This window comes from Anthonomus grandis, chromosome 5 (genome assembly GCF_022605725.1).
Source record: "Anthonomus grandis grandis chromosome 5, icAntGran1.3, whole genome shotgun sequence".
NCBI lineage: Eukaryota > Metazoa > Arthropoda > Insecta > Coleoptera > Curculionidae > Anthonomus > Anthonomus grandis.
In genome coordinates, this window is record NC_065550.1 from 19199653 (window position 1) to 19222375 (window position 22723).

General features: G+C 29.5%; 1 protein-coding gene across 4 annotated transcripts in view; it reads right to left on the reverse strand.

The window, feature by feature from the left end:
* Nucleotides 1–19566, reverse strand: part of LOC126736151 (cytosolic purine 5'-nucleotidase) — a 30591-nt gene extending 11025 nt beyond the window's left edge. The window contains exon 1 of one of the 4 annotated variants that reach the window (XM_050440381.1): nucleotides 19179–19566. In XM_050440381.1, coding sequence (XP_050296338.1) covers nucleotides 19179–19246 — 68 coding nt within the window. In that variant the 5' untranslated portion in view covers nucleotides 19247–19566. Of the gene's footprint in view, nucleotides 1–2107; nucleotides 2483–10693; nucleotides 10944–19178 lie in introns of those variants that run through there. The other 3 variants (XM_050440379.1, XM_050440380.1, XM_050440382.1) reach the window with 3 other exon arrangements.
* Between the last annotated feature and the right edge of the window lie 3157 nt (nucleotides 19567–22723).

Sequence of the window (22723 nt, forward strand, 5' to 3'; positions counted from 1 at the left end):
ATATATAAAATTCGATGTTAATGCGTCATTTTATATCTACAACCTGGTACAGAAATAGTTCTTGGAACCGTCAACTAAGGAAACTGGAAATATTCTGATGCGTCAGTGTATTAAAATCAATATAATAAATTATGCAGTAAATTACAAATTAGGATAAAATGCAACTACTATCATGAATAAATCTCTTATTTTTTGTTTCCTAAATGTCTATTTAAAGACAAAATGTAGCAATTGATTTACGAAAACAAATTGTTAAAAAGCTTTATATTATTAGTTTGGCCTCAGTTTCATGTGGTAATTTTTTTTGGGTTAGAAAAAATTGAAGTGATTCTATATAAATAGTAAAGTTCTAGTTTACAAAAACATCTTATAAAGATGTTTTACAAATTCTTTTCCATTTTCTGCAACAGCGTTAAAGGATGTAATGAAAAATATTAAATCTCTTTCTTATTGTCGACTTCTTTATTGATTTATCTTCAGGGTACACAAAAATCAAAGCCGTTTAATTAAAAAATGTATAAACACAATGGAAATTATTAGTAACAAATATTAAGGTAATCCAAAAAGAACAAAAGTTATTATTAACACATATCTGAGTTAATAGATTGCGATATATAATAAATTAACCCCATACAAAATATTAAATTCCTGAATAGAAATGGAAAAAAGAAAGTTCCATCATATAAATGTTATCTCTAGAAGACATTTTGCCACCATTTAGTAATAATTAATGTATTTACATCATAGTTTGCCTGATAAGGGAGCTATAATTATTAGCATAACGATTGTTCATTTACCCAGTGATAATGATAACAGTATCCTATGACCCTTTATCATACACACAAACATAAGTCCAGTATTAATATTGCAGATTAAGAAAAATTCTATGAAATTTTATAATTAATTGAATTAACAGTTTGTGGTTTTGCCAGACACTTTTAGTAAGTAGTCTGGGGATTATTACATAACGCAAATCTATTAGAAGAAAAAAATGTTGAAACATAATTTCTTTAAAATAAACCGAAATGCATTTAACAGTCAAATAAAATAGCATTTTCGAAATATGTTATTAAGTTAAAATCGTGAAAATAAAAAATCCGGAAATACTGGTTTTACATCAATTTTAAATTAGTTTTGTTAATCACCTTGTGGTTTGTAATTACCTCTACTAGTGAAAAAGAAAAATAAATAAAATGTTAATAGTTCACCAGATTTTTTTAAATAATATTTTTTTGAGGATAAATTTACACAAAGCGAAACGTCGACAACAAAATATAGCGCTTTATTTTATTATTTTTGCATTCGTTAAAAGGGTACATTTTGTTAAAAAACATTTTCACTTTATTGAAATTTTCTTATACATTTGTCAGCATATTTAAAAAATTAAATATAAAGTATTCGAAATCAACGAGACCCAAGGTGATATTATCTTAATATACTCTACATTCAATCAATCAATATCTCAAAGCCTTTATCTTTCAATATACAAAAAACACCTTGATTTTACAACTACCTTACAGAAATGTTTTTTTCCATAATGAAAAAAAAATATTTTATTTAAAAGAAACCCTCGAATTATGGGGCAGATATTTATTATTACACTGGTAATTCATATCACAAAATTTAACTTAGAATTCCTTAATCTGGGTTTATTAGAATGATAACTCTGTGTAATTTTAGTAATTCAATAATTGAGCATATAAGATAGTATCCTCTAAATTTGATATTTATTTAAATAGTGACGTAATATCAGATAAAATACTAATAATTATAAAAATTATTATAATTATGTAGATTCTACTGAAATTGTATATATAATAAAAAAAATATATCATTGTAAAGAAGAACTTATTACTCCATGCGACAAACTTCCATCATAATTAAATTTTAAACTTAAGGGTGTGTGGGTGCATAAAGCATAGTTGGATGTATTATAGTTTAAAAAAACCATTGTATAACAGTTATAATATCTTACAAGAACCAGTAGGGATTAAATGTTACGCGCTAAGTTTTTTTAAAGTTTCTAATAGATTTTTATAATTTAGCTTTTTAATTAATTTTATGTATGCATTTTTATAGTTGAAGGAATTTTAATACTTAAACTCACTCATTTCTAGGAGAATCCCTTGTGCCCATCCGTGGGCCACCACTCGCACTTTCATATCGCATTGTCAAAACTGTAGACAAAAACAAAGAATGTCCGTAGAAATCCAAATAATAATGCAGAAGGTGAACGAGCCCAATGCACGTAAAAGTGCGCACTCTTTTAACCAAAACAAAATACGAGGTATACTTTTTATAATACGAGGTCAAAATGTAAATAAACTAAATATAAACTTCCTGCACCAGCGAGTGAGTGAAAAACGATTTCGGTATCAATTCCCGCTAGTGGGAAAAAAAATAAACCGCGGATTAATTTATTGTACAAAGTAGGTAGAACGTAAGCACGCACGCACGCTATGGCTTCAGAAGTTTACCACTGAATGAACAAAGTATGGAGAATGCTCGCCCGCTCGGACTGGGCTCATTATTCATTATCAAGATCCACTCATTAGACACGTTTCGTAATTTTCATTGTTTTAATCGAGTAAATAGAAAATAGGCTGTTCAATAGCTGGATTATTTGATTTGATTTTTATCTTTCTCTGGGCTAAGGTCTCTACATAAAAATAAATACAGCAGCACATGCGTCATTCTAAAACTATATTTCTATATTGGTCATAAAAAAATTGAAAAAAAATTGCCGCCAAACTTTAATTCAATAAAATTAGAGTGTAGTATTACAGCATATTATGAAATAGTTGCAAAAAGCCAATATATGCAATGAGTTGGTTTCATACAGGGTGTCCATTTATAAACTGACACATTTTAACTGCTTATAAGTCGAGAACGAAAAATAAAAACAATGTGCGGTTTTCACAGAACTTCATCAATATTTTTAAAGTTTTTTTTGACAGTGTTGCCAAGTTTCAAAATTTACCTGAAATAGGAGGAAAAAATTATGATTTTCAAATGCCGATTTCTCAAAAATTTTAAATGTAACACCCTGTACTTTTTAATTTTACATGAAAGCCTGTTAAATCCCCTTTCCGAAAATGTATAAATTGTCTTAAATTCACAATTTTTCTTACAGAGCCAATTTTAGTAAATGACACCTTTTTGAAAATTTTCTTACAATAAATACCTATTATAAATTATATTCTCGATATCAAGTGATAACAATAACAATTGTAGCTTGTCAGGGAGGTGCACAATTTGTTTTGTGGGCTTCAACTACTGTCAAATCTTTTTAACGTCATTCGTTGGGCAGTCCCAATAATTTGATTTCTATATATATTTTTGCATTTTTTAAAGATTTTGAAAGGTTTAAATATGTTTACCACCCGGGAAAAAGCACGTTGCGTGTTATTATTTAGTGAGTGCAAATCAGTTACGCAGACGAGAAGAAGATTTAGGCTAATTTTTGAAAGGGCTCCACCTTCACGCAATTCTATACTTCATTGGGTACGCCAATTTTCCCAGGAGGGAACAGTTAAAAGAAAAGTTAGAACAAACCTAAATGCACAAGATAATCTGTTGGATGATATTTTGCTGGTAAAAGAAGTGTTGTCCTTAAACAATAACCAAATATCTATTAGGAAGATAGCTCAAACGACAAATATGTCAAAAAGTGAAGTACATAAAATTCTAAAAATAATTAAGTTTAAACCCTACAAAATTCAAACTTTCCAAAAAATAGAAAATCGCGCCCTTGAAAAAAGATATTTAATGTGGGAAACACTACTAGATCTTTTTAGAAATGAGCCGGATACCAATTTAATAATGTCTGATGAGGCAACATTTCACATCAGTGGTCGAATAAATAAGCATAACTGCCGAATTTGGGGAGATGAAAATCCTCGAGTGTATAACGAATTTGAAAGAGATTCTTCTAAGCTGAACGTTTGGTGTACAGTATCGAAATCTAAAATTTATGGGCCATTTTTTTTTCAAGAAGCAACAGTGAATGGAAACAATTACACCGATATGTTGGAAACATTTTTTTATCCTCAACTTCAGTAGGAAGGAATTTTAGACACGGTCTACTTCCAGCAAGACAGTGCATCACCACACTTCTCCAGGGTCGCAAGGGATTCCTTAGATATTACTTTTGGAAACAGATGGATAGGGCGAGCAGGTCCAATCGAGTGGGCACCTTATTCTCCCGATCTAACCATTCATATTAAGATTTTTGTATATGGGGATATGTAAAAGACTGTTGCTACAATCCAACCCCAAGAAATTTGGATGAACTGCGCAACAACATAGTAAACGTTTTTAACCAAATTACACTGCGAATGCCTAAAATGCCTAAAACGCCTTCGGCAACTTATTTATCCGTCTGCATTTGTGTTCCGAGCATAATGGGGGTCATATTCTAAATTAAAATTAATTTCTTCAATTTTTTGTTGTTAAAATTGTTGTTAATAGTTGTAATTTAATACGTAGAATAAATACTTTTTATAGACATGGCGATAGCGCAAATTATTTATTTATGATCATGCTAAAGCGATACATAGGCAATTACCAGAAAATGTTCATCAATTACCGAATATGTATTGTAGGAAAATTTTCAAAAAAGTGTCAATTACTAAAATTGGCTCTGTAAAAAAAATTATGAATTTATGAGGATTTAACAGGCTTTCATGTGAAATTAAAAAGTACAGGGTGTTACATTTAAAATTTTTGAGAAATCGGCCTTTGAAAATCATCAATTTTTTTCCTCCTATTTCAGGTAAATTTTGAAACTTGGCAACACTGTCAAAAAAAACTTTAAAAATATTGATGAAGTTCTGTGAAAACCGCACATTGTTGTCGTTTTTCGTTCTCGACTTATAAGCAGTTAAAATGTGTCAGTTTATAAATGGACACCCTGTATTATAAATTTCCTAGCAACAGTAAAAATACATCAGTTCATTGTCAGGGACAGAAAGATTAAGAATTATAAAAAAAATAATATTACATTCCAGTTTGACAATGAGTAATTTTATAATCCTATCGAGAAACCCAGATTAATTAGATTAGATTTAAATATGTGCAAATCGAGAGAGATTACCTATACGATAAGTGTTTCAGGAGAAAATATAAATACTTTTATTATGGCAAAATCTTTTGTTACTGTACGTAATAGATGTTTGCGAAAGTTTACAGTATCAAGGTTAGACGTACATTATGTGATAAATTTTATTGACATTGGAAGATAACGTATTACTATCAACATAAAAGATTTTAATGCACAGATAAGCGGGTCCTAATAAGGGAACAAATGCTTATATCCTACAGAGACGATCCATTGTGGTTCAAAAAGTCTAATACATACTAAATTAACTTCCTGTCTGTCCTATTTCAGACCGAGAAGATTTTAGATTAATCAGCTTTTCGTGCTTCTTGCATTTAAATTTAAAGTAAATTTGTTGGTTTTCTTTATGATTTTTTGTTCAATAGGTATACAGGATAGTCAGTAATGAACCCGCCCAAAGGCAATTCTAGGTTAAACTCTGTGAAACTATACACTTTGAGTAAAATTTGTCTTTTTAAAATATCGAGCATAGATAAGATACAGGGTGTTAAAATTTAATTTTAGAATTTGTTTTTTCTCTATAGCTCAAGTTACTTATGAGATATCGGCATAAAAACGGGAAATCGGGAGTTTTTGGAAATAAGGAATATGATTTTATTTTATTTTTTGACATAAAATATGGAAGGCGCTGTAAGTAACTAATAAAATGTTGATTTTTTAGAAAAAAAGGTTTATTACATTTATATCGGTTAAACAAAGCGTTTTCGAAATATTTGCATTTAAACGTTCTGTTGCACAGACCTTGTATTATCTCAAAAGTTTGTGGGACTGAAAGAAAAAGACCGAACTGCAACCCTCAAAAAACTTCCGAGAGTTCCGAGCAATAAGTATTATTTAAATCATATAGGTTATATAACTGCAGTTATTAGTAATGTGCCCTATACTATGGATATCCAAAAAGATATACTTGGCATAGTGCTTTCATGTTTCTATGTACTTTTCTATGTACTTTTACTTATTTTATATTGTGCTTAAGAATTAATTTAGACAAGCATCAACTGAATTATCATCTTTCCAGCTTAATTCCTTACATTGTTGCGTTTCAGCTGCCCAAAAATAAGGAATTCATGATTGGCCTCACAATGGTTCCAAGTTTAAGTATACATTAAAAGCAGTTAAATGTAAAACATAAATATGAAATAAAATAATAATACTGTTCAGCCACGTTGGGAACACAATGAACTAGGAAGATTGGTAAATATCATATATTTCATTCTTAAGTTCAAACAAGCGACAAAATAGTCAAAGTAATTGGAAACAGAGAAAAATGTTGAGACCGAGACGGTTTTTCTTTCGTTTCTTTTCGAAATAATTATAGTAAAATTTTAAATGTTGGAATTTTACATTCATTCAAAGTTTTAACGGTTTTGCAGCTAATTTAGAAGCTAAAAAACATTTAAATTCCTGAGCAATTGTAACTGCATTAGTAAAACTGCAGGACAAAATCCTTATTTGTACATCTTTTATCACCACCTTAACTCGGATTTTTTTTTTAATAATGTCCTTCAGCCGCATTTAACAATTTTATGATACCCAACAGACTGAGTTATATTGATTTCCCTTCTACTATTACTAACATACTGGTTATTTATTTCATTTCTCCAACACTAAAAACCTAATAACCTGATTCTTAATCTACTCTAGTTCTACCATTTATTAATTTTGCTCGAATCAAAATTATGTTCAAAATACGTTTCTGAAATGTGCGATTGAAATAGAACAAATTATCTTAGATGATAGTAAAGCTGTTGAAGACCTTAATAAAATTAGATAAAAGTTCACTTTAAATTATACTTTCTCAGATAATTGAGAAGCTCATTATAGTGAGAATAGCATCTTTTCTAAAAATTCTTGGATGAAAAAACTCTTTAGAATTAATGATTTTCTTTATCCAAGAATTGATGATGAATGAACCAAAACACTTTAAGTTCCTAACAATTTACATTAGAACCCTATGATACTTTAAAAATGTAATAGTTGAATATACTGTTGCAATCTAAGGTATCTTTTACTAGAGAATATGATGCTGATAATTTTGACTAACAAGTAGTGTTAAATGGCAAGCTTCAAGGCTAAAGCATTTTTATCTCTTAATTCTTCTTAATCTTATGCTGTTTATAGACCTGGAGAACTACAACTTTTGAAGTAGGCTCCAAACAAATAATTTTCCGGATTCCATAGGAATTAACTAAACATCACAATGTGAATCTAATGTGAAATTCTACTATAATATAATATTATGACATCCATTTTCCTTTATCATCGACATCGATTGAGTCAATATTTTTTTAGGCTTATTAATAGGAATCGGATATTGACTGGTTTCGTCCTGCACATACAACAGTGAAAAGGTTCAATTATATGCCAACACATTTCCGGTGAACTGATTCACCTTTTTTTAAATGCTTAAAATATTTAGAACAGCTGGAAAGTTGCGTTCCTGTAAGTTAATTGTTTTGACCCATTTTAACAGTAGTGACCCGGTCAGGCGATTATGGGTACAAGCTAAATAAACTAAATCTTTTAATCTTGACCTTACGAGCAACTTTACTAGCTAGTCAAGCCCAACTCTATTCGAATAAACATTAATCGGTGTTGAAAACTACTTTGACTGAACCTAAAGCAAACAGGTCAAATTTTCTAAATCACTTCACACCGCCTACCCAGTTGTCTTGTCGCTTTAGAATTTTAATAAATTATAATAACGCGGCACTGCTAATCTATCATCCAAATAAAAAAAATTAAATTGAACTCATTTATAATTTGGCTTTATCAAATTAGCTTTAAAGAATTATAAAATACATTTTAATTCGATTGGATTAGTTTATTACATGTTGCTTAATGCCATATTATTGATTAATAAAGCCTGCAAGGGGGTTATTAATATATTACAAAATGGTTGAATATTTACCGATGTCCTAATTTACGATTATCAATAATAAGGTTCATCATTTTGTTTGCATAAATCGTTGTACACTTGAAAGTTGGAAACGTTCTCACTAGTATGTTGGCTGAATAACAAACAGTTCTATTACTACATCAAACAAATGGATATGAACTGCAACTGTTATATACAGAAGCCCAACAACTGTCAAGTATATTTGACTAAATTAATTGCGCTATGACGTTTCAATTCCATCAAACAAAGTAACTTTTACATAACTTAAAAGGGATATGTTATTTTAGAATACAAAGGAAAATAATGTATCAATAAAAAAATCAATAATGCGAATATTGACGAAACGATAATAACAATATATTAATTAATAATAAACATTATATAAAAAATATTTGTCTATCATGAAAAATACACAAGAACATTTAGATAATGCTAATTGTAGATATGTAAGGAAAACATCATTAGCCCTTTAAATGTAAACAGATATTTACGAAATGTATATCTCGGCGAAACATGGATCAAAGGTTAATATACAGAGTAAATCAAATAGATCTGAAATAGGATATTATCCCATAGTTTGTATTGTGTTGCACTATTTAAAAAGCAAGCAAGAATCTCACTGCTGTAAATATTATTTGAATTGAAAATAAATCTTTTCAATGTTGATTGGTTATATTTAGAATGTCTGTATACCTGGACATGACCAACTTGGTTGTTATATAGCCATTAAGAAGTTAATGGGAGAAAATTATATGAACCTATGTATCCTGTCAAATTTTTAATTTTGTCGATATCTGAGATTAATGTTGGCACATTTAATTGAATATATTTTCTGTATTATAAGTTGTATATATTATAAGAATATTCTTAAGTTTTATAATAATACTATTTTTAAGTTTATTAAGTTTCCCTGAGGTCCATATTATTACAAGAGATCTTGATTTTTCACAACATAAATATATTTTAGAAACCCTTTTCGTACTTTTCTATCTAATCAATCAGCTTACATTGATTAGATAGAAAAGTACTCCAAAGGAATTCAAATTTGTAAAGCAGACTCAAGATGGGGTATTAGAAATGCATTACTGGGCGGAGATTTTAAATGTTTTATTGTTTCTGCTAATAAAACACAATTATTTAAAATTTGACTTTTTACTTTATTAGTAATGCTTATTAAACTTTAGATTAGATTAAAACACAGAACTCCCAGATCTCACTTGCATAAATTAGTTTAAAGGGCGCAATATTGGATTAATTCTGGTTAAAAAAAATAAAATTCAATGTTAAATGCGACAAAAGTCTAGTAGAGGCGTTATGGGAGAGTACATCAATCAGAGCAATAATAAGGACATAAGTTATTTCCCTCCGGTCCCTGTGGTCGAAAGGATTCTCTTTAACCCTTCTTACTGTGAATGAGAGATACAATTTTACAAGATAGTTGAATCCACTTTGACGTCAGCAAAATAATAGTTATTTAATCGATTGGTTACTGACCTCTCAAAAATCCATATTGAGAGATAAATATTTAATTATCAAAAGTTTTAGAGATCATCATAAATAACCAAATATTTCAGCTGACATATTAATTAATTTTAGGTTTTTCGCTTTGTTTTTATTTTCTTTCTTGGAGAGTAATTTGTAATTGTTATTTACCAAGCAATTTGAACCTGGTAATTCAAATCTATACAGATATCATCATAATTTATTCTTAAAAATATATCTTTCAAAAAAAGTACATCATACTATATTTTAAAGACTATTTAGCTATTATTCAAAATTTCTAAAAACACTTTTAAATATATACTTGACCCTTGCGTTGAGTACTTTCAGAGAAGATCAGGTAAAAACGGTTAATAAGCATCAAACTATTAAGTGTAATAAAAGATAAAAACACCTGATTATAGAAAATACGATTATACGAAATTCTGATTACACCTTTGCATTTAAGAATAAAAGATTTCCTAGAATAGTTATTTTTTCTTTTGGAAATTCAGTCATTTTGGAACTACAATAGAACAATTCTGACTATAAGGCAAAACGTGTGACCAATATTATAATAATCAATGGACGACTATTGATATTAGTCCAGAACTAAAAATGTCCATTTTTTCAAATAAACTGATAAAAAATAATGGTATTTATCTAAGAAAATAGAAAGGTAAAAAACATTAAATTAAGCAGAATAAGGATTTCAATAGTAATAAATCTGTTACAAATCTGGAACAGGAATTCAAAAAATGTTAATAAGAAAATTAAAAAAACGACGAAATAGTTCAACAGAATACCTTTGCTAAGAAGATAGTAACTACTCTTGAGATTCATAAAATAAGGAAATAAAGCCTTACTATGAGAGTAACCAGACTACTTGAACATAAAACGTTAATTCGATTGTAGAAACAAAAGTTAATAAAATTACACCAATGTATAATTCTACAATATAGATTTCAGGGCGCTATGTTATCATAGACACTAAGTGATAAAACATATACGCATATATGAAACACTAAAGTTAAAAAATATTCTATTTTTAAGGAATCTTAATCTTGTGCACCTAATTCAAAATCTTGTGTCTCTCATTTTTTTGCCTTTGCCAAATACATCCACCACAGTAACTCTCCAATGTTTAAAAAAAATTGATTAAAAAACAACTACAAAATAAAGTTTACGAAACATACCTATGTGCCGCACTTCTTGTAGATGCATGGCCGCTTGTAAAATACTCCATATCGACAGTGCTATGCGCCCTAGCCCTCATGCTATCGTTACTGGCAGTGTTTAATAAATCCAAATTATTAATGTTCTGCTTTATCGAATTTTTTAGATGCTCTTTCATCGTTTCGCGCACGAAGTTAAAGAAGTTAAATTTTTTGTTTATTGCGACTCAAATCCGCTCGGTACTTAACGTGAAACTAACTAGCAGTAATGGTCTGATACTGAACTTGAAAGTAATGACCCGCGTACACAGCGGGGTCAATGCAGATTAAAATTAATTTGTTTTTCGTTTTTGGGGGAATGTTGTGTAGGACAATTCTAAATAAATATTTTATGTATAATATATAAGTGAACATAGAATTGTACGTTAAACTGAGATTATCGCCTTATTAGTCTTTAGGCTAAACTGACGTTATACTGTGTTATTTGCACCACTATCCCCTGGTTTTATTAAAAAGAATACTTTTAATAAACAAAAGCTTGATAATATATTATCACTATGTGTGTGGATAGGGGGTCTTGTGCAAGAACCTCTATCATTGCTTAAGAGCTTAGTGGAAAAAATATTGTAAGTTATTACGTCAACTAAGTATCAATATGTTATTTCTAGATACTCATTGGTAAATGTTGCGAACCATGTTTATTATTACACCAACCATATTATAATAATAATAATCATGGGAGGTTATCTTCAGGCGACTATTGTTAATTTAACTTTAATACGTCAGTTAGAACGTACACAAAATGTCATGTACCACAATATTTAAATAACGTACATTACATTGAATTATAGTAATTCAGTTTGATCAAGAGTCAAAAATTAATGAAATCATAGAATAATAGAACCATTGAGAAAACATTTACTACACTAATTTTAATTTAAAAATTATAATTTGTTGGGTAAAAATGTATGTAATGCTCAAAATAGAACTTAATAATAATATTATCTCAGGAATTTAGAAATATGAGAATATAATAACTGCTTTAAACAATCTTTAAGTGCTACTACTTGTATTATGTCGTTATTTTTCTTGCAGGCATTAAGAGCCAATTACTTCTTGTTTCAAATACATCTTACTATTTCCCCTATCAGTTGCCATAGCCCATATTTTGTTAGCTTACAATAAAATTGCAATAGCAATTGCTAATTAATTATTAGCGTAGGGGGGACAGCCATATTTACCAAAAAAAGTGGATCAATAAAGTTTATCACAAGATTACAGTCCCAACTATGTTGTGTGGAAAAAGACTGTGAGTTTTGCATTTCTAAGCTGTCACTACACTTTTCATCAATAATATCAATATGTAAAGCTAATATTGATGCATTTATGCTTAAATGAAATAAAATTATAGATTCTGTTTAATCAACTAATAAGTTTTTAATTACTTGTGTTGATCATATTAACTGTGCAGTGGATAATGATGCCGTTTTTTCTCTATTGCAACTGTTTTGTTCCTATGGTATGATGTCGCATGTAGAGGAGATGACGAGGGTGACCCCGACCTCTTGCTACCATGTAACATCTTTCAAGTGTTATTTGAAAGTCACATATATCTGATCACTTTGGACAGGAATTAAAAATCAAGATTTTGACAGATAGATTCTTACTAGAAAACGTTTTTTCACAGATCCAAACATTATAAATTTTATAGGATTTCTTAGCAATGAGTCGTGGGAGAATGTTTTTGCTGCAGATGGGGTAAATCATAAATACTACTGTTTTACATATTCTTTTATTGGTTTGATAAAGCATTTTCAATTCATACTTACTATACTAGGCTTAAAAATTCAACCAGAAAACTGGATTAATAAGAATATAAAAGATTACTTACTCAAATTATATAAAAAATATTTATGTCTGGTACAAGCAAATAAATTGCCCACAAGTACATTTTTACTATAAAGAAGAAAGAAAAGCATATATAGAAAGTACCTAGTCAATTATCAAAAGGCTGAATCAAAATAATATTGTAAACTCAAAAAATAAAATAAAAACAGCTTGGAATATCTTTAACAGGGTCCATAAAATAAATTAAAATCTCAAAATAATATAAAAATTAAGTCTGATATTACAATAACAAGTAACACCTCTGAAATTGTGAATATTTTTGGTCAACAGTTTAATCTTTTAATTACAAAAAACTTAAGCTTAAACTACCCAACCATAAACCAACTTTCCCACAATATTTCTAAATCCAACAGATCATCAGGAAATATTTCGACTCCTTACTGAATCTGCCTAACAAATTCTCACGTGGTCTTGATGAAATTTCTATAAAGATTCTTAAATATGTTGCTAGTTTTTTCTGTATACCATAAATCCACATCATAAATGAAATTTTGTCTACAGGTGTTCTCCCAAATAAACTTAAAAAAGGGAAAATTATCCCAGTTTATAAAAAGGGTGATCCCAATAATGCAGAAAACTATAGACCTGTATCTTTATTATCATTCTTTTCTAAAATAATTGAGAGGGCCTTATACAATAGAATTTTCATTTTTTAAAGATTTATAATGTCTTATCAGAAGGTCAGTATGGTTTTCTGCCACTTAAATCAACAAAGCTAGCAATTTGTGGGGCAATAGACCATATCATCGAACTTATAGATAACAACTACAAAGTTGCAGGTCTTTATTTTGATCTGTCAAAAGCATTTGATATGATAAATCATGGGCTGTTGCTGGAAAGGCTCAGTTCAGCTGGTTTGATTGACCCTATTAGATAGTTAAATTGTCGGGTACCTCCGTGGCTGGTGTGTTGGATGCTTGTACATAAATGGTGAATGAAATGAATAATTGGTATTGGTATAAGTAACTCTCTGAAACTGAATACAGATCAAACTGCAATCATACATTTTAATAAAGTCCAATCTAATGAATCCTTATATGTCAAGGATTCATTGCTAAATTGGAGTCGGCATTGCAAGACAGTAATTTCCAGACTAAATAGTAACTGTGATCTGGTCCGCAGACTCAGATACAATTTATTCACTAACACCATTAAATTGTACTACATGTCTTGCATTCAGCCAATATTGAATTATGGAATTTTATTTTGGGGGTCATCTATTGAAGCTATGGGTGTTTTTAGGGCACAGAAACGCATCATCAGATGTGTTTTTGGTGTTTCAGCAAGAACTCTTTTCCTGTATTAGAGAAATAAACAGTGTCAAAATATTTAGGAAGGGAACAATAAAATACCTTCAAGATAAATGTCTTTATAGTTTTAATGTCGTAGATATTACGGTACAGTGAATACATTAGAATGAGTTGTATGTTTTTTATTTTTATAGATAAATAAATCTCTTTTATTAACTTTTAAGTGTCAAGTTGATATATCTTAAAATTAAGGTGAATGCGTAATATTGCAAGATATCTCTTAGCTATTGTGTCTGAGATTTTGCAATTTGCAAATTAATTTTTTAGGTTTAAAAAGTAGCTTTTTGTTTATCAGAAAATAAAAGAAACGTCAGATCATTTAAACACTACGTGTTCAAAAAATGAGAGAATAATAAGAAATGAGATGATAACTTTTTTAACTTCTGGGGTTTAAAATTATTGTAATATTTTTAAATTATGTCATAATGCCTGTGTCTTTTATATGTTTACATATAAGTTTGTTGTAATGCAATTTATTGTTTGCACATAAGAATTAACCTTTGGTTCATAGAACTGTGTGTGTTTACTTTATTTCAAGCATAAAAATATTTTTATGTATTAAGAATAATTGATGTAGATTAAAATCAAATATTTACTTAAATGTAAATATAACTGCTATTGATTGTTTAATATAATTTATATTTATTCAGAATAAAATATGTAATTATTTCAATAATAAGCTAACCTAAGTGCAAAAGAATAAATAATTGATATATTTTAAATTAAATTAATTGTGCTGATTATCATATTTTGAAGAATTAAATACACCTTTTTAACCATTGCTTAGTTTTAAATGAGACAAATAATTATAATAGTCTGATAAAAAAAATGCAACTTACACAAATATCTGATTTTTTCAAACAGCTATTAGGAATAATCACTTGAAAGTTTAATATTTTAAAGCCAAAAAGAAAATGATCAACTTAGGTCGTCCTAAAGGAATTCCTGAAGTGGGGTACACCCATCTTAATTATTTTGATTTTTATTGTTCACTTCAAACTATCTACAAAACTTTTATCTTGAGCCATGCAGGCTATATTGTTTTATCTTGATGCCCATAATTCCTGATTTAAACTGACAGATGCCTTGGTAAAGTTAGCATACCTACAGTACCGAGCAAAAGTAAAGAAACTTTTTTTTTTTTTAAAATTTATTTTATTAAAGTTAACTAAAATTTTTTTATCCTATAATACTACACCAAAGTAGATAATAAAAATAAAACATAAACAATATAATTCGACTTATTATAAAGCCATATGTAAATTAATAAAAAAAAAACAGGGAGCAAAAATAGAGAAACACATATTTAAAGAAAATATATAATAACAACAAATTAATATTTAGTTGCATATCCCTTATTTTTAATAACTGCAAGGCATCTCCTTTTCATAGATCCAATCAGATTCCCTAAGGTCTCCTGGGGTACAGAATGCCATGCAGCTTCCACTGCTTCAAACTACTCGTCTCCATTTTAAAATTTTTCGGGATGTTCCTTACGAATTTTTTTGTCTACTAAATTCCATAGATTCTCTATGGGATTAAGGTCAGGACTCTGAGCTGGCCACTTAACAACAGTTATTTTTTTGTCCTCAAAAAATTTTTTTATAATTTTAGCTGTATGCTTCGGATCATTGTCGTGTTGAAACCTCCATTGCAATGACATGTTTTCCTCTGCATATGGCAACATATTATCAGTTAATATTTCTAAATATTTAAACCGATCCATAATCCCATCAATTTTGACAATGGGGCCTATTTCCATACCAGAGAAACAACCCCACACTTGTACATTTCCCCTTCCATGCTTAATAGTGCCCAAAGTATACTTTGGATCAACTCTTTTATTTTTAGGACGCCTGACCCATAAAATACCATCAGAAGAAAATAAATTAAACCTACTTTCATCCGAAAATAATACTGTATTCCATCTTGCTTCTGACCAGTTTAAATGGTCATGTGCAAATTGAAGTCGGGCGGTTCGATTCTTCTTCGAAATGAAGGGTTTCTTGGATGGTTTTTCTGCCGGCAAGCTACTGTCCCTTAAGCGTCTTCGAACTGTATGGACACTAATATTTACATCGTCTAGTTGAGATTTTATATCCACCGCTATGTTAAATGGATTTTTAAGAGCTAAGAATTTAATCTTCTCGTCAACTCTAGGCGTCGTTTTTCTAGGCCTACCAGTTTTAGGTGGACTTATTAATGAGTTCCTAATACGGTGTAACTTTATGGTATTGGAAACAACTGAGGGGTTTAATCCTAACTGCTTAGCAATGATTGCTTGCTTAACACCCGATTGATATTTTGATATTATCAACTGTTTTATACATAATGCCAAAGTAATACCTCGAGGCATATTTACAGGTTATTCTTTATTAATTAACAAAATATTATTGTGTATTGCTTTCAATAAGCAAATATAACCTACGAACTTTAAAAATGTTTCTCTACTTTTGCTCCTCATAAAATAAGGATAAGCAAATAGATTGTTTTTGTTGCAAGAAATTATAAATACCAAATATGTTTTTGCATTCCTTTGACCCTAAGGAAATAATGTGAGTATTTGTTTATTGGCAATAGTCGATTACTCTGGCTTTACATTTATTAAATAAAATGTTTCTCCACTTTTGCTGTACTGTATATGGAACAAACAACATACCCCTAATAATAAACTAGTTTTCACTATCCAAAACACCTTGAAGTGTTAAAAAATCCTTAAAAGATTAGATAATTTGTTTGAACACCTAATAGTAAGATTTTTTTAGACATAGTGACATAGCTGTCTCTTCACAGTTACTGATTCTCCTAGAATCATTTGATTCTTTATTTAGCCCTTATATTACTTTCTTAATTCTCTACTTTAAAAATCTATATTAATGTCAGACTGATCGACCATTTGAGCAAGAATTTCTTATTTTCACTCCATATCCATCAAGTGCTTCCTGAATATTGGGGAACATTTTAATTGAGATTCATTCACTTATATATTTTTAATTACAACATATTTCTAAATTAGATTCTAGTTTTAATAATTGATCCTCACAAGGAAAAGGCAGACTTGCTGGATCAAATGTTCACATAGAGCTCTACCATAGACTTGCAAGGCCAAAAACCACCGACTTTGCCAAGAAAGACTTCTTCAATGCTAGAGATAGTTTTCCATTACAGAGATCTTGAAGAAGTTCTCAAAGCCTTGAACACTAACAAGGCCACCAGACCTGATGGAATACCACCAATAGTATTAAAAAAGTAGGCTAACACCACCATTGTACAAATTGTTTTCTTTCATACAGAAGAGCTCTCTCCCTGGAGCAAATCAATTACCGTCCCATTATTTTAAGTCCTGGAAACCACCAAGGTATTGGACAAACTCATCAACCAGTAAATTTTGAAATACCTGGAATACACCAACATCATTAGTGACTCTCAGTATGGTTTTTGCACAACACAGGTCTACTGGCTATCCAGTGGCCTGTCATGCATGTGTGGACTGACCTATTGATAAATATGGTAAGTCCCATGCAATAGCTAGATCTTGGTGGCTTGCTAGATATTTCAAAGGCATTTAATAGAATGTAGCATGAAAATCTCTTTAACAAACTGTATATATTCTTGTTTACCACCAACTCTTGTTGCTTGGCTTGGAAGCTTCCTCAAGAATCAATCCATCCAGGTTATCACTGATGGAAACACAATTTAATGTTGGTGTCCCTTAGGGATGTTTCTTATCCCCTACCTTTTTCCTGTTATATATCAATGACCTTCTCAAGAAGACTTTTAATCCAATTTACAGTTTTGCTGATAACAGTACACTGATGTTTTCCTTCAAGAAGCCCAACCAAATGACTTCAGTGCAGTAGAAGTAAGAACTATTAATGCTGACCTTAACAAAATTTTGGAGGGCACTGAGTACAATCTAAGAATACTGCTCCTGCAAATGCCTAAAACATCGCTATATTGGGACTCCTTTCTAAAGAGAATTGCAAATCTGCCATAATGTTTGCCAATACCATAATGCCATAATCTTTCCCGAACATCACAACTTTCAGAACTTTAAGGAAAATATCCACCAGACACTTCATAGCACTGGCTCTACTTGTGATGCTCGAGTAACATAGGGTTTGCCCTTTTGGGCTTTTGTTTCAGTGTATTCCATAAAAAAAATCTAAATTTTTGAGGCCTAATTTTTTTATATATCTGCTGAATCTTTTTAACCAATTTGATTGTGTCTCATCTTGGTTTGTTCTTTTGTGTTTTAAATCTCCAGAGAAAAAAAATTATTAGATCTGGTAGCAAATTTATTAAGGGACTACCATAAAAACCTAAATTTGTTACTGGCCTATGCATCTGTTTATAAAATGTTCACTTAGCCATTGCCACCCATTTCTGGTATAATATAATGAACACTTATCAAATTGGATAAATCAACTTTATTGCTCATTTACTGAAAGGTCTGAAATGGCATTTTAAAAGTCAATGTATAACATTCCTTAAGAGTTATGTGCATTTAGGTTTATAGGATATTAAATATGTATATTAAATATGGATATTAAACATTATATATTGTGTACACTGTCTATCATCAAAATATATTTAATTTAATTACAGACTCAATAACCATAAGAAATCATAGGAAAAATATTAACAAGTTTATTTTTTTATGGTTGGATTATGAAAATAAAAAATTATTAGGTAATTTAAATAATATTCTTGCTAAAAAATAACATATTCAACTGTAACAATCTCTATTGTTATAATAAATATATGATTGAATATCATAACAGAGATCATTAAATAATAACATCTTTTTGAATTTTGTATATTAATATTTTCTATGAAAATTAGCAATGTATTTTCTTTTTGAGTTACTGGCATTTTCTTGCCACTTGTAATGCAGTCAAGTGTTACTATCTTAGTTATCTGGTATGTGGATAATAGGCAAGACTGTAGAGAAGTTTATGTTCATTAACATTTCCATCATTCAAAAAAATTATTTTGTGAAAAGAAACTTTCCTTAAATAAAAAAAGGAATACTGAACTGTGCTTGTAAATTGAACAATATGAGTATTCCTTAATTAAAAGTGCTTTGGATTTACTTTAAATATTATTGTATTCACTACCTTTTACTAACTAATGGCATTAGCAGTTGGGGTAGGCAATATATAAATTAGCTTTATTATAATACTTAGTAAATATTTCCCTTTTTTTATCTTTCTATATTATGTCCAATTTAGAGACGATTGACAAAAGTGTGTGTTGAAGGAAATATTAGTTAAGTGAAAACTTACCTTTGTGTAGCTCTTCTGTACCATTTTTTAACTGTACCATCAGGATTTTGCCTGTGTGTTGCTGCCATTGTAGACTCTTTTTACGAAAGTTTAAAAAACTTGCCACAATTTAATATTCTGACCTTGCGAGGAAGTATTTTCAATTTAAAAATAAAGTATTTTAGCTCCAATAATAGAATCTGAATCACATTCCAAAAGAAATTCCAGAATTCAACTGAATGGTGAATAATCAGGCTCTGAATAAATATTACAACTCTTTTTTAGTTATAGGGGGAAACGATGTATTAATTATTCGTTCAAGGTAATAGAAATTTACTGATAAATTTAGATTTTATCTTTATTTTATTTATTTTATATTATTTTGTTTGAGTTATGGAAAATTATAGTTACAACCAGAAAAAAATTTTGACTTTGATGGGTAGGCAACTGGGTAAACCGATCAACGCAATAGCAGGCGTAGCAGGACTAAGCTATTTCCACACCGGCAGCAGCATGCTCAAGTTGAAATATATTTCATATACTTATATAATAAAATATGCTTTAAAAAGCAAATATTACAAACAATCTGATATGTTTTTAGATCTTAAGGTATTCTGTTGTATAAGGTTCCTAGTTGTTATAGAGAATATGCCTAAAGAACTGTGTACTATGTCTGAGGGAAATATAATTCTTATTTATTCTTCTTTTATTCACATCATATTGTCCTCTTAGGGAATGAAGAGTCTTAAAAGATTCTGTAATATTTTTTCAAGGAGGATATATGATATATTTATATTAATAGATAAATTTTAATTTAAAGTATGCCTGTTTACAGTCCTGTTCATATACAATTCAAGATTCTTAACTTTATCTTTCCATTTTACCACACTACCATTAAAATGTATGTAGAGTTGAGGTCATTAGTTTTTCACAAAATTTTTACAAAATAATATTGCTTCTGTTTTTTTGTGAACACATAATGTTTGTTGATGATGAAATTGATGCTTAGCCTCAGAGAAATAGTATTTAAATTCTCATTAATCGTGGGAAGATGACGATGATACGAAGATGACGGTACTACAAAGGTAAATAAATAAAAATATGATATTGTACTATGTTCGTTTAGGAGTGAATTGAAACACTCGTTACACAAAAATAGTTAACTGTTTTATACATACGTACACAATGACTTAAGGCTACTAGAAACATTTATTTACAATGTATTTATTTGGATTTAAAAATCGCGCCAATACTCGGACTTGAACTTGCGTCCTAGCGGCGAGGGCTGCTTATGTACTAGGCACAGAACACAAGTATATGTAGGTACTAGGTAGACCCTGTGGCGGCTCGTCAGGGGAGGCAAGGGAGGCTTAGCCTCCCCATCAATTTGTAATGAAATAATAAAAATATTTAACAAAAATAAAAAAAGAAAATATTTTTTTTTTCCAAATAATTAGTACCGACTCTATAACTTCTAATACACCAATATAGCGCGAACCAGCTATACTTCATACTGTTAATTCGCCGCGACTCGCATCCTTTTTTAAACAGTTGTAAGAAAAGAGAGAAAGCTAACCGGCTTCATCCACATCGACACAGAACGTGTGCGAGAACGCGATACTTTACGAAATAAGAAAAGCCATACGTAGCAAGGGAGGCAAGGCTCCTCCAGCGGTCAAAATCCAACGGGCATATATGTATAAATTACATATATTATATTATATTTATATGTATTTATACATATATGCCAACGGGCCTCGACGTAGCCGATCGATAGTTCTAGCCTGGACACTTATCCCCGCTTCCATCGATACCTCACAACAGAAGCCGAAATCATGCGAGGCGACGACCGCATCGCGATGGTAAAAATTCCGCGCTGGGGCACGTATTTTGCGTCGATTCGAAATAATATTTTACTGCAGTTATTATTGTAGTTTATGGTAAGATTACGCATTTGAAATTTTAAACTACCAAACTATTTTGATACTCGCTTTGAGTTTTAAAAAGAATAAAAATTCGGTATTTAAATTAGGTGGGTAAATTAACAATTTTATTTTTAACTTACATTTTACAATCTTAATTTTATTTAGAATAATGCCTACCTCTTGCTGCATTCCTGTTTAAGCTCAGAAAAAATTAAAATGGATTTAAAATTTTTTTTTTGGTTTTTTTTGATTATCTTCGGAATCATTCAAATTTTCGATTTTTTAAATAAGCAACAAAAATTTGGCGTAGGTACTTACCTAATTTTGTTTTCGGCATTAACATTTTTACGAAAAAGTAATACAGCAATGCAAAAACTTTCCCATAGCAACCAAGATAACCCACAAAAGTGTCAAGAATAAGTTTTTGAAAATTTGTTTTTTTTCCAATAATCTTCAAAACCACATAAAATATAATATATATTTTTTTATATGGCATATTCTTTTACAAGTAAATAATTTGCAACTTTGGGGTAAATTATCCATTTTCGTATTTTGAGGGTAGACGAATTTGAAACACCGTTTATGTATATTTTTCCAATAAAATAAATAATAAAAAATATTTAAAACATTTATCATATACCTAAAAATACGTAATAATAAAAAAATATATTATCTTGTAAAATGTAAAATATTAGGTCCCGCGGTATCTCCACTTAGTCGTTCCACTGTACGGCGTGCGCCACCAAATCTCGGCTTCAATTTTGACGCCACGAAACCAGTGTCACGGCTAGAACTCTCGATCGGCTACGGCCTCGAATGTCATCAAGAAACTTGATGAAAATTGAATAGAATGCGAAAATTATTAAACTATTGGTTAAATGTACTTATATATTTCATATTTAATGTTTAATTTTCTTCTATGTTTTTATTTTTCGCTACTTTAGTTACAGATTTTAATTTCCACTTTTAATAAAACACATCATGCAATACCTTAAATCTGAATAGCTATTCTCTTCAAATGGCTTGCTACTATAATTGACTTGATTGAAAATTATTTTATTTTCTAATATCTTAAATATTTTTTTAGAACTAATTATAAAAAATGTATTAAATTTAGAATATACTTTTTAATATTTTAAATCAACTCATTGATTAAATTATATAATTTATTTTTCAATTCCCTTTAATACTTTAATGTATTCAAATATACAAAAAGATTTATAAGTGAGTATTTTATCAAATTAAGTGTTTCCCTTATTTAAAATTTAAAATAAATAATTCGAAAAATGAGAATTAGAAAAAAATATATCAGCTACTTAATAAAATATATTCCTTGAAAACGAAAGAAGAAAATGTTAAAACAAATGATATAATTTTGTATTAATATATACCATATTTGAATTCTTAGTTACAGTGATAATTTGAATTTTAAAGACATCTAAAGATAATTAATATAAGATAATTACGAGAATTTAGTTAAATGTTTTTAGTTATATTTTTGTTTCTTTGAAGCCTTCAGGGCTCAGCAGCCTTAAACAAACGGCCTGTAAATAATGTTTTACTTTTTAATGTTTTGTAACATCTTAAAGAACCCTAGAATTAAAATTTTTAAATAAAAAAAAACAAAATTCAGTAAATTTG